This window comes from Bufo bufo, chromosome 2 (genome assembly GCF_905171765.1).
Source record: "Bufo bufo chromosome 2, aBufBuf1.1, whole genome shotgun sequence".
Classification (NCBI taxonomy): Eukaryota; Metazoa; Chordata; class Amphibia; order Anura; family Bufonidae; genus Bufo; species Bufo bufo.
Window position 1 is genome coordinate 356143610 of NC_053390.1, and position 13930 is coordinate 356157539.

A 13930-nucleotide genomic window follows, 5' to 3' on the forward strand; every position below is an offset into this window, starting at 1 on the left:
CATTCTGCCGTTGTAGGCGCCCCGCTTTGGTTTTCCCTAACATGCGGATCTCAACACACTGCTAGCCAAAGAGTGGCGTCACCCGGATAGGCATCTTCAACCCGCCAAGAGTTCAGACGTCCTCTTTCCCTTTTCCGAGGAGTCCATTACTATGTTGTCTGTTCCTCCTCAGGTAGATCCACCAGGGGCCCGACTTGCTAAGGCCACCACCCTTCCTTGACTCCTTGTCCAAGTCTGCATTTGTGGCAGCAGGTTCCGCTATCCGTCCTGCCTTTGCTGCGTCATGGGTGGCAAAGGCCTATGTGGTATGGGCCAAACAGCTTGTTCGGTCCCTTCCCTCGGATTCTGCTCAGGGGGAGCTCCATTTCCTTGCCTCTCATCTTCTCCAGGCATCCTGGAATCTTTGTGATGCCTCCCTGGCTCTAGCAGGGCGGCTGCTAACTCCGTGGCCATCCGCTGCACAGTTTGGCTTCGTGCCTGGGCAGCGGATGCCGCCTCAAAAAAGGCGCTCATATCTCTCCCCTGCCTAGGTGGTAGGCTTTTCGGGAAACGTTTGGAGGAGCTTATTTCTGACGCCACGTGTGGGAAAAGTTCCCTCCTGCCCCAGAACAGTCACCGTCCTATGTCTGCTTCGCGATCACAGTGTTTTCGCTCCTTTCGGGACTCCTTCCTTCAAGGCCAAGCCCTCCTGGCACACCCGCCCTAAGCCTTCCAAACTCCAATCTGCAAAGCCGTTATCTGCATGATGGGTTTTCCCCGCTCGAGTCGCCCCCTCGAGTGGGGGTCTCTTTTCAGGATCAATGGAGTGCAAGCGTGGACGACGCCTGGGTTCTGGAGGTAGTTTCCTTCGGATAAAAATAGTATTCTCCGCCCTCCCCACGGGTCGGTTCTTCCAGTCTTCGCCACTCAGGTCCCCCTCCTGGGCGGAAGCTTTTTTTCAGGCCATTCATTCCCTTCACGCGCATGGAGTGATTGTTTCTGTTCCGACCTCTGAATGTTTTAAGGGGTTTTACTCAAACCGCTTCACTGTTCCCAAGAAAAACGTTTTTCTTCACCCAATTTTAGACCTGAAGGCGCTCAATTTTTTCGTGCCCGTCACTTTTGTATGGAGTCCCTGAGATTGGTGATTGCTTCCCTCGAGGGAATACTTATCTGCATGTCCCCCATAGCTCTGTCTCTCATCAGAGGTACCTTCGCTTCTCTGCATTTTCAATTCGTGGCATTGCCCTTCGGCCTGGCGTCTGCCCCGAGGGTCTTTACCAAGGTGTTGGCTCCCCTCGTTGCACTTTTCCGTGCCAGAGGAGTTGCAGTAATACCCTACCTGGACGATCTTCTGGTGAAGGCTCCGTCCCGGGAGGACAACCTGTCCAGCCTCCACATCACCCTGTCCGTGCTGTCCCAGTTTGGCTGGCTGGTGAATCACTCCAAGTCCTCTCTTGTTCCCAGCCAGAGGATGGAATTCCTAGGCATGGTCCTCGACACTCGCCTTGGCCGAGCCAAGTGTTCCTTCCTCAAGACAAGGTAGTGGCTCTCCAGTCAGGGGTGGCTCGCCTTCGTGAGCAGTTTTCTCTGTCCTTTAGGGTGTGCATGTGCGTTCTGGGCCGGATGCTTGCCGCCTTCGAGGCAATTCCTTATGTCTAATTCCACACCCGTTGCAATTCTTGCCCGGTGGAACAAGTCTCCGTCAGGCCTCGATCGCCCGATCCGCCTGTCCCATCAGGTCTGCCTGGACTTGCGCTGTTGGCTGAACCCGCTAACCGTCTCTCTCGGCAGATCCTTCTTTCCCCTCTGTTGGCAGGTGATCTCCACAGATGCCAGCCTGACAGGTTGGGGGTGCAGTGTTCGGGTCTCTCCACTGCCCAGGGTCAGTGGTCGAGGCAGGAGAGCTCCCTACAAATCAATATCCTAGAGCTCAGGGCCATTTACCTAGCTCTGTCCGGTTGGACTCACCTCCTCCGCGGTCATCCTGTCCAGATTCAGACGGACAACTCCACTGTGGTGGCTTATTTGAACCACCAGGTGGGGCACCAGAAGTGCAGCGGTCCTGAAGGAAGCCTTTCGCAACCTGCAGTGGGCAGAGGGACACGTTCCCACTTTCTCCGTTGTCTACATCCCCGGAGTCGACAATTGGGCGACCGACTTCCTCAGTCGCCAGCGTCTCTACCTGGGCGAGTGGACTCTCCATCCCTACAGCTCTGTCAGCGTTGGGGAATCCCAGATGTCGAATTTTTTGCCTCCAGTTTGAATCACAAACTTCCGCTTTACGTCACTAGGTCTCGGGATCCTCTGGCTCTGGCGGTAGACGCCTTAGTGCTCCCGTGGTCTCAGTTCAGTCTCCTATATCTCTTTCCTCCCCTTCTGCTTCTTCCTCGGGTACTCAAACGCCTCAAAATGGATCAGGTCACAGCGATATTGGTGTGGTACGCAGATCTCGTCTACCTGCTCGCCGACGCCCCATGGCGACTTCCTCTGCGTCCCGACCTCCTTTTGCAAGGTCTGCTAATGCCATTCACAAGATAAATGGATTTTTGTACTTCGTAAAATCCTTTTCTCGTTGGATGCATTGGTGGACACCGATCCCACCCTTTTTTCTACGTTCAGGTTTTCCGGGACTCTTTGATAATGGTCCTCTTTCTGGTTTAGTACATGTTGGCTTCAGTTTTTTCGATCTGGTTTTTTGATGCTGCTACTGCTTTAGTACCAACTGGTTAGTTTAGTGTCTGTGCAGAGGGTATAGCCCATCCTGGTGGAGCCAACACTTTTCCTTTCTAGTGGCAGCTGGGCATATACCCATGGTGTTGTTTCCCCCAATGCATCCAACGAGAAATGGATTTTACGGCACGTACAAAAATCCATTTTTCTACTTATTAACCCCTTCACTTATTATTAAGTACATGTACTTGAGAATGTGAGAGGGCTTGTGTGGAGCAGCAAAAGCGCTTATGGCATCTGAGAGAGTAAGGCAGAGGAATGCGGCTCCCTCTGCCTTCGGATTCGAGCCCCCGCAGTGAAATCACGGGGCTCCAACAGCCTGGGGCCTGCTGAGGCTACCCAGGGCTGTCATAGTAATCTGCCAGCAGATAGAGCAGCAGAATCAAATTCACCCTAATAGATTTCTAAATATTCCAGGTTCTAGCCCCCTAAGGCCTCATGCACACGGCCGTTGGCGTACTGCGGCCTGCAAATAGCAGGTCTTCAATATGTGGGCACCGGCTGTGTGCTCCCCGCATAATGGATGCAGACCCATTTACTTGAACTTCCAGAGCTGCAGTGTTTCTGTCCGTGGCTCCGCACTGCAAAAAAAAAAAATAGAATATGTTCTATTTTTTTGCGGTGCGGACGGATCACAGACGTCCCGTCCTAGCCGCCGCACGGACGTTGCCCGTGCATTGGGGACCGCAAGTTGCACAACAGCCGTGTGCATGAGGCCCAAGGATGATGGCACACAGTGCAGTTCTGACATGCATTCAGGATGCAGTTTTCAATTTAGCCAGTTTATCAGCCTCATTAAACCCTGCTGTTCTGCATTGTGGGAATGATTTAATTCATTTGAGCTTGCTACAATAAAAAACTGCATCCTAACTGCATGTCAGAACTGCACTGTGTGCCAGCACCCTAAGGCCCCTTTCACACGAGCGAGTTTTCCGCGCGGGTGCAATGCTTGAACACATAGCACCCGCACTGAATCCTGACCCATTAATTTCAATGGGTCTGTGTACATTAGCATTTATTTTTTTTCACGTATCAGTTCTGCGTTGCGTGAAAAACGTAGCATGTTCTATATTCTGCGTTTTTCACGCAGCCCTGGAACCATAGAAGTGAATGGGGCTTCAGTGAGAACGCATTGCATCTGCAAACAAGTGTGGATACAATGCGTTTTTGACTGATGGTTGCTAAGAGATGTTGTTTGTAAACCTTCAGTATTTTATCACGCGCATGAAAAACACATCAAAACGCATTGCATCCGCTTGGAAAAAACTGAACACAATCTTAGACAAAACTGACTGAACTTGCTTGCAAAATTGTGCGAGTTTCACTGAACGCATCCGGAGCCAATCCGTCACTCTTGTGTGAAAGGGGCCTAAGGAGGTTAAATGGCCAGCATATACTTCTATTATGACGGAATGCCTCTTATAGGCTTCCGTGTTGCATACCGTCATAGAATTCCGTTATGGTCCGTGTTAACGGAATCCATTACGGAATTCTTAGGTAACCAAAACATCGAACTTGCAAATCGCCTGCCATTACGCCCCACCATGCTTGTTCTTGTCCTTATTTTTTATTTTTTTGCTCTTTGTGAGCATGAATTATACAAATACGCACACAGCAATACAGCTATAAACATTATACACACAACTCTTCAGTACACATATTATACACACACAAAGCTCCATTAGATGGTAAATAGTCACTTGGGCACCTGTTACAAATTTTGCTATGGGGCAAAATCAGTGCTGCAGAACATCATAATACACTCCTCAGCTGCTGCAGGAAGATAATACACACCCCTGCTGCAGCAGGAAGATAATACACACCCCTGCTGAAGCAGGAAGATAATACACACCCCTGCTGAAGCAGGAAGATAATACACACCCCTGCTGCTGCAGGAAGATAATACACACCCCTGCTGCTGCAGGAAGATAATACACACCCCTGCTGCAGCAGGAAGATAATACACACCCCTGCTGCAGCAGGAAGATAATACACACCCCTGCTGCAGCAGGAAGATAATACACACCCCTGCTGCAGCAGGAAGATAATACACACCCCTGCTGCAGCAGGAAGATAATACACACCCCTGCTGCAGCAGGAAGATAATACACACCCCTGCTGCAGCAGGAAGATAATACACACCCCTGCTGCAGCAGGAAGATAATACACACCCCTGCTGCAGCAGGAAGATAATACACACCCCTGCTGCAGCAGGAAGATAATACACACCCTTGCTGCAGCAGGAAGATAATACACACCCCTGCTGCAGCAGGAAGATAATACACACCCCTGCTGCAGCAGGAAGATAATACACACCCCTGCTGCAGCAGGAAGATAATACACACCCCTGCTGCAGCAGGAAGATAATACACACCCCTGCTGCAGCAGGAAGATAATACACACCCCTGCTGCTGCAGGAAGATAATACACACCCCTGCTGCTGCAGGAAGAAAATACACACCCCTGCTGCTGCAGGAAGAAAATACACACCCCTGCTGCTGCAGGAAGAAAATACACACCCCTGCTGCTGCAGGAAGAAAATACACACCCCTGCTGCTGCAGGAAGAAAATACACACCCCTGCTGCTGCAGGAAGAAAATACACACCCCTGCTGCTGCAGGAAGAAAATACACACCCCTGCTGCTGCAGGAAGAAAATACACACCCCTGCTGCTGCAGGAAGAAAATACACACCCCTGCTGCTGCAGGAAGAAAATACACACCCCTGCTGCTGCAGGAAGAAAATACACACCCCTGCTGCTGCAGGAAGATAATACACACCCCTGCTGCTGCAGGAAGATAATACACACCCCTGCTGCTGCAGAACTGTTGAAGAATGTGATAATTTGATGCTACAGAACACATAAGGCTTTGAACACTTCTGTGTTAGAGGCTTCCAGCGCAGATTAAGTCATAAATGTTGGACAATATTTTGCGGCCTGCCAGGCTTCATGATGGAAACCCATCAGATCTCATCAAAGTCATTGGAGGTGCACTACTACCTCTCTTGCACTGTATGAGCGCTCTGCTGGATCATTAAGTAAGCAGTCAGGGATGTATGGCACTGCTGGACCACTCTGACTGCAGACTATAAGAGGTTTGTTTTTTGTTTTCTTGCTAAAAAGTGCCTCTTATATTCCAAAAACTACTGTGTATATAAGTCTGCTATTACAGGATATATTAAATAGGTAAAGCATTCATGTTATCCTGTTGGGGCTTTTAGGTCTTGGGTTGTCATTGAAATGTAATTATACTATAGAATGCTTCTTTTTTTTTTTTTCCCCAAAGGCACAACAAAGTCAGAGGATCGTGCTGCATTGCTAAAGAAGTTCAATGAAGAAGGCTCACAGTACTTTATTTTCTTACTGAGTACCAGAGCTGGAGGCTTGGGGTTGAACCTCCAGGCTGCAGATACTGTCGTTATTTTTGACAGCGACTGGAATCCTCATCAGGTTAGGAAACTTTGATTGTTGTTAAAATTAAGTTTTTACATTTTTTTAAATAAAATCACCAAGACATTTATATTTAAATGCATATTAGATTTAGTAAAACCAGAAATATTGAGGGTCATTTGTGTAAAACGCCGTTCTTTCGTACACCAGTGCTGCCAGAGGATGCTCCTAATTTATGACGAGGCATACACCTCCTTATAAATTAGGCGCGTCCTCAGTCAGTCCATGTGAAATCATCTTCAGTTCCTGAGTGGAGTAGTTTTCAGTCCTCATTTACGCCAGATTCGTGGTGTAAATGTTAGTGAATTTGCTGGGACTGCAGGCCTGATCCCTGGCACTGCACAATGTTGTGTGCACCTAAATTTAGGCACACAGGAGTTTAAAAAGTCGCAAGAGGGGGGGGGGGGGTCTTGTAAATTCTTTACACTCCAGAAAAAGGTGCAAGGAGCCTTAGTAAATGACCCCCATTGAATCTGGATTTGCTCAAATATGTCAATAATGCCTGACCAGTGAGGTTTCTTCCACTATGACCCCACCACCACAGTGCCAGTTCACCTCTGGTTTTTGCCCTTCTAGATATTAGCGAGGGCAAGTTGGCCTTTAATCAGACATTTAAGGCCTATCTTGGTTAATTACAATTAATGTCTCTAGGGAGACAACTTATTTTAAATAGGGTTGGTCCTCCCTGCTATAACAATATTCATTCTTGAGAGAGATTTTTCTGCTACATTTGCCTGTCATGTGTTTGGCAGTAGCTTTCTCCTCACTCCCTATTAACAACACATACTTTCTTGGCTGAAACAAGCATGTATGCATATGGGTGACTTTGAGGAGATGGCTGTCGCCTGAATGATTAGACCAACAGCCATTGAAGTTGTATGGATGTATGGACACCTGGAGGAGCCCAGCTCAAACTATGGCCCAGTCCAGGCACTACAGGTGTGTGGTACTACACGTTTTTAAGTAAGGAATCAGTCAAGCCAGAGCTAAATTGAAAGTGTATGTTAATAAAGTGACATATCTTTCCTCGCAAAATATGAATAAGACATTAAGGTGAACACCTAGTCTCATAACATGACTTACTTATTAACATTAGATGTGTACAGGGAGTGTATGGAGAGGGTTACAGTAACCAAGCTCGCTTCATATTCGGTGTGTGCTGGCTGGGTTTTTACAGCTGACATCTGCTTATAATGGTGGATCCACCTGAGTGGTTGGCCAAAGTGAAGTTGCTTTATCTGTCACCCATTCGCCTTCCTTTCCTTTATGGAAGCTGGGGATAGTGTGACGGGTGCCCAGGTCTGCTATCTCAATACTGCTATTACACCTTGCCAGAAACATGATGATGCCTTCACAGTACACTGCAATACAGAAATGGTGCAGGTTTATTATACAAATGATCTCATATAAAAGTAAAAATTAATGAAATTTTTAAAAAATTCCCTTCATTGTTAAAAGCTTTCCCCGTTTCTAATGTAAAAACAAACATGATTAGTATAGCTGTATCCATAATATTCCAAATTTGATTCCATGAAAAAAAAAATATATACCAGATTTTTTTTCTCGTTAATATTATTAGGGGACACAGTACCATAGGTATAGGCCCTGCCACTAGGAGGCTGACATTAGGCATAAAAAGGTGTTGACTACTCCTCCGGTGGCTATAATGTTCCCACAGATACTGGGATAATCAGTTGTAGCCTAGTGTCTGTTGGCGGTTGTCTGCTGCATTTTTTGGTAAAATATTTTCTCGTGAATGGCATTGGGGGACACAGCACCATGGGTATATGCCCAGCTGCAACTAGGAGGCTGACACTAGAAAGGAAAAGTGTTGGCTCCACCCAGATGGGGCTATACCCCCTGCACAGACACTAAACTAACCATTTTTAGTCTACTGTCTGTAGGAGGCCTACATGACCCGCTCTGTTTTTTTGCAGGTCTTGCTGCTTTTTATTTTTAGTTTAGTTTATTCTTTTTTTTCTTTTTTTCTGCAGGTTTCGGCCTGCTGCAGGATGGGGCTTCATCGTGGATACCCACTTTAGTTGCACCCCCTGCGGGCGAGAACCTCGCCGATCACCCAGTCCTCCATTACTGCATCTGCAGTTGCATGGCGGCAATCCCACGCATGTGCGAGTTTGCCGAAGGGGTCACCCTGCAGCGCCTGAAGACGCCGGACGGTAGGTATTCTCCCCTGCGTCCCTGTCCCATGGGGTCTCAGGTTAGTTTAATCTCTTTTGGCCAGGGGGTGGGATTCACTTTATTCTAGGGCCTTGGGGAGGTTCCCCTTTTCCCCCTTGTTTTCCCCCCCTGTTCTCATGCCTCTCCCCGGCCTTCCCTTCTATCTTAGTTCCTGGCTTCTGCCAGCACTAGGCCGCATCTTCTCTGCCCTGTCCTTGGGCCCTAGGTGCTCCTTTTGCCCCGTTTTTCCCCTCCTCAGGAGCCCCCTACGCCTGTTTTTTCTTTTCCGGAGGGCCCACGGTTCCATCCCGCCGACTGTGCACCTCTTCCGGCCACTTCATTAATCGGGGCCCTGACTTTTTCCTCGCCTGCGTACTCTCCCGCACTTAACTCCTGCTGTTTAAAAAAAGAAAGGGTCCCCCATCTTGCCAGGATCTCTTTTGCAGCACCTCTTTGGGGACACAGCACCTGGGGTCCGGTAGGACAGCCTCTGGCTGGCTGCTTCTCTTTTTTCAGGCTCCCACTCAGATCTCATGTCCTCTTCCAGAGAAGACTCCCATTCCGAGCCCCCCCTCGGGTCACCACGTATTTTACGTGCTCCCGTTGCAATAAGAAGTTGCCATGCGGTCAGCCTGACCCTGTTTGTGCGCAATGCCTTGCCCCCAGGCCCTCTCATGACGCCCTGACCACCCCTTCTGTTTCAGTCCCTCCTGAATGGGCCGCTTCCCTGTCCCAAGCCATAGGGAACCTTGCCTGACTCTCCCAATCCATGGTGGAGTCGCTGGACCGCTTGCCTGCCCAAATTGCGGCGGCCTCTGCTCCTCCTAGGGACTTCTCCGCGGACGGGGCACGCTTACATTCAGACACCAGGTCCCGTAAACTACCTCGGGTTGTCACAACTATGTCCCGTTCCTCCTCTGCTTCCTGGGGTCACTCCCAGGATCAGTCTGAAGCTGGCGAAGAATCCTCCCCTACCGCACCTTTCGCCGCCTCGGGGGACACCTCTGACTCTGATATCGGAGCAGAGCACAGCCCTGTCTGCGGCCATGCAGGATCTCATCAGGGCAGTTAAGGACGCTCTCCACGTGCAGGAAGACCCCTTCTCTTCGGCTCAGGAATCCGTATCATTCCGCCGTTCCAGACGCCCCGCTTTGGTTTTCCCTAATCATACGGATCTCAACGCACTCCCGGCCAAGGAGTGGCGTCACCCGGATAGGAGCCTTCAGCCTGCAAAGAGTTCGGACGCCCTCTTTCCTTTTTCAGAGGAGTCCATTAATATGTGGTCTGTCCCTCCTCAGGTAGATCCACAGGTGGCCCATCTTGCTAAGGCCACAACCCTTCCTTTGGCCGACACGGCTTCCTTGTCTGATCCGTCGGACAAGAAGATTGACTCCTTGTCCAAGTCTGCATTCATGGCAGCAGGTTCCGCTATCCGTCCCGCCTTTGCTGCGTCATGGGTGGCAAAGGCCTGTGTAGTCTGGGCCAAACAGCTTGTCTGGTCCTTGCCCCCGGATTCTACTCAGAGGGAGCTCCATCTCCTTGCCTCTCATCTTCTTCAGGCATCCCGGTATCTTTGTGATGCTTCCCTGGAATCGGCCCGCTGCATTAGCAGTGCGGCCGCTAACTCTGTGGCCATCCGCCGCACGGTCTGGCTCCGTGCCTGGGCGGCGGATGCTGCCTCCAAAAAGGCGCTCATCTCTCTCCTTCCTGGGTGGTAGGCTTTGTGGGAAGCATTTTAGAGGACCTTATTTCTGAGGCCACAGGTGGGAAAAGTTCCCTCCTGGCCCAGAACCGCAGCTGCCAGCCTATATCTGCATCGCGATCACAGCTTTTTCACTCCTTTCAGGATTCCTCCTCCCGTCAGGACAAAAAGCCGGTTCGCCCTTCCTTCAAGGCCAAGCCCTCCTGGCACGCCCGCCCTAAGCCTTCCAATCCCCAGTCTGCAAAGCCATCATCTGCATGATGGGGGTCGTTTACTCGCCTTTCAGTATTACTGGAGCGCAAGCGTGGATGACGCCTGGATTCTGGAGGTAGTTTCCTCCGGATACAAAATAGAATTCTCCGCCCTTCCCACAGGTCTGTTCTTCCAATCGTCTCTGCCCAGGTCCCCCTCCCGGGTGGCCGCTTTTTTTTTTCAGGCCATTCATTCCCTTCACACGCATGGAGTGATTGTTCCTGTTCTGACCTCGGAACGTTTTCAGGGGTTTTACTCAAACCTCTTTACTGTTCCCAAGAAGGACGGTTCTCTTCGCCCCATTTTGGATCTGAAGTCACTCAATCATTTCATTCGTGTCCGTCACTTTCGCATGGAGTCCCTCAGATTGGTTATTGCTTCCCTCGAGGGGGGCGAGTTTCTTTCGTCCATCGACATCCGGGATGCTTATCTGCATGTCCCCATAGCTCTGTCTCATCAGAGGTACCTTCACTTCGCAGTAGGTTCTCTGCATTTTCAATTCGTGGCATTGCACTTCAGCCTGGCGTCTGCACCGAGGGTCTTTACAAAGGTGTTGGCTCCCCTCGTTGCACTTCTCCGTGCCAGGGGAGTTGCAGTAATATCCTTCCTGGACGATCTTCTGGTGAAGGGTCCGTCCCAGGTGGACAACCTGTCCAGCCTCACATCACCCTGTTCGTGCTTTCCCAGTTCGGGTGGCTGGTGAACCACTCAAAGTCCTCCCTTGTTCGCAGCCAGAGGATGGACTTCCTGAGCATGGTCTTCGACAATGAACTCGGACAAGTGTTCCTTCCCCAGTTCATGTACGGTGCTCTGATCAGGCGGGTGCAGGAGCTGCGCCCGCCCGATCCGCGGCAGGGGTCCGGCAGTCACTGATAGCCGGACCCCTGCTGTATGCGCCGGCATCGGTGAAATCACTGATGCCTGCGCATTAACCCCTGCACAGCCGCGGTCAGCACTGACCGCGGCACGTGCGGACTTCAGACGTGTGCGGGGTGGCCATCGAGTCCCCATGCTGCTGTGACGGGGACCCGATGGCAGAGAAGGCAGCCTGATGCCTTCCTTAGGCATCGTGGCTATCTTCCAGTAGAGCCTCTAATACACTTACGTCCAATGCATCACAATACAGAAGTATTGTGATGCATTGTAAAGGGGATCAGACCCCCAAAAGTCCCAGAGTGGGACAAAAAATAGTGTGAAAAAAACTTTAAAAATAAAAAGTTTTACAGATTATTTTTTTTTTTTTTTGAAGTTTCAAGTAAAAAAAATAACAAAAACATCCTTTTCCAAAAGAAAAGTAGACATATTTGGTATTACCGCATCCGTATCGACTGGCTCTATACAAATATCACATGACCCAACCCCTCAGGTGAACACCATAAAAAAAAAAAAAAAATTTGTTACCTTACGTCACTAAAAGTGCAACACCAAGCGATCAAAAAGGCATATGCCCCCCAAAATAGTACCAATCTAACAGTCACCTCATCCCTCAAAAAATGAGCCCCTACCTAAGAGAATCGCCCAAAAATTTTTAAAAAATAGACTCTCAGACTATGGAGACACTAAAACATGATATATATATTTTTTTTTGTTTCAAAAATGCTTTTCTCGCCCAATTCCTTGGGGGACACAGGAAACCTTGGGTATAGCTCAACTCCCTAGGAGGCGTGACACTAAGTGAAAACTGTTAAGCCCCTCCTCCAGCAGCTATACCCTCAGCCTGGAGAGAGAGACTACCAGTTTTTGCTTAGTGTCCAAGGAGGCAAGACACTCCCTGCTCTGCAGGGCTGTTTTTTCTCCTTCATTTTTTACTTTAGAATTTTTATTTTATTTTTATTTCATTTTTTCGCAGGGACAACAGAGACGCCTGGACCTCTGTTTCTCCCGGGGTCGAGCTGCGCCAGTGCCGGTCATCCGCACTGCTGCCTCCCCCACAGAAGTCAAGGAGGACCAGGGCAGCCCAGCTCCCCTGCATCCTGCCAGCGTAAGGGTCGCCCGCACGACAAGCCCCTCTCCAGCTTTCTGCCACTGCGGTGCCAGCAGCTGAAGGGGCGACCCTGCTGGAATGGACAGAGGGTGAAGACTTCAAGTTGGTGAGAGTGGCTGTTCCAGCCCCCCCCTCCCCCCTCTTCTGCTCTCCGCTCCCCCCAGACCCTTCACAGAAATGTGCTACAGGTTAACCCATGGTATGCTGGGGATGTTACTAGATTCGGATGGGCCCCAATCACCAGAGCGGACCCTGAGGGGGGAAGAATATTTCTGGCTAAGTACTCTTCGCCACTACTGAACAGGGGGGGGGGGGGGAGAGGCAGCACCTGTCAGCCGGCACACTTCACTGCTGGCGGCATCGTGATCGTCCGCACATGGGAACCGCGGCATTCGCTTATTTGCACGGGTGGCACTGTCTCTCCTTGCCATGCTAGGGCGGAGTGCCGGCTCGCTGCTCGGGGACTAATGGAGGATACTCTGGCCAAGGCTATATGGATCGCGGTCTCTCACTACAGGCTGCAAACCGAGCTAATGCACAACCTGCCACGCAGCCTGATACACCCCCTGCCGTACCCCCCGGGTCTGCTACCTTGGCCGACCCGTCTGGGTCCCTCGCTCCCAGCGACGCCTACAGGGCCCGGCAACCCCAGAAGCGGTCCAGGGCGGAGTGTGTGTCATCCTCGGATGCATCCCTGTCACCTCCAAGGGTACGTTCTCAGTCGGGACCCTCCTCCTCTCAAGACATGCCCTCAGAGGGAGAATTAGTGGATTCGGATTGGGATATGGACTCGGCTTTACCGTCCCAGCTGGCCTTCTGCTGTGGGCCACCTCATTACCAACATTCGTGACACTTTTAAAATTCACGATGACCCTCCCAGCTCTGACAAGGCCGGTGTGTCTTTTATCCGCCCCAAGCAGGCTTCCACAGTATTCCCCCTCCATGACGACTTCTCGTCGGTAGTCTCTAAGGCTTGGTCTCGCCCTGATGCCCGTTTTACCCCCCCCCCCTAAGAAGCTGGATATCTGTTATCCCTTCCCGGCGGACTGTATCTCCACTTGGGCATCTCCGCCTAAGGTTGACCCTCCTGTGGCCCGCTTGTCCAAAAGCACGGCCATTCCTGTGGCGGACGGCTCCTCTCTTCAGTCCGCTGAGGACCGGCGCATGGAATCCCTTACAAGGGCCATTTTTGCCGCCTCCAGTTCAGCCCTCAGGCCGGTTTTTGCTTCCGCCTGGGTCGGAAAAGCGGTCTCGGAATGGGCTTCCCAGCTGGATCAGGAACTTGATTCGGACGTCTCCATTCAGGACCTCCGTTCTTTAGCCCAGCTCATTATTCAGGCAGGAAAATTTATTTGTGAGGCCTCCCTTGATGCTGGTGCCCTCATGGCCCGTTCCTCTGCTCTGGCCATTTCAGCCAGGAGAGAACTTTGGCTAAAGAAGGTTCGGTAAGACCGATTTTGGATCTCAAGCGGTTAAACCGTTTTCTCCGTCTTCGGCATTTCCGGATGGAGTCCCTCAGATCTGTGGTGGCCTCCCTGGAAAAAGGGGAGTTTCTGTCGTCTATCGACATCCAGGATGCTTACCTCCACGTCCCGATCGCTCGGTGTCACCAGCGTTTCCTTCGCTTTGCGGTGGGAAACGACCATTACCA

At 50.7% G+C, this 13930-nt stretch overlaps 1 protein-coding gene across 3 annotated transcripts in view; it reads left to right on the forward strand.

The window, feature by feature from the left end:
* Positions 1-13930, forward strand: part of SMARCA2 (SWI/SNF related, matrix associated, actin dependent regulator of chromatin, subfamily a, member 2) — a 289118-nt gene that overhangs the window by 194736 nt on the left and 80452 nt on the right. For all 3 annotated transcript variants that reach the window (XM_040417115.1, XM_040417114.1, XM_040417116.1), the window contains exon 25: positions 6000-6163. In XM_040417115.1, the coding sequence (XP_040273049.1) occupies positions 6000-6163 (164 nt within the window). The remainder of the gene's footprint in view (positions 1-5999; positions 6164-13930) is intronic.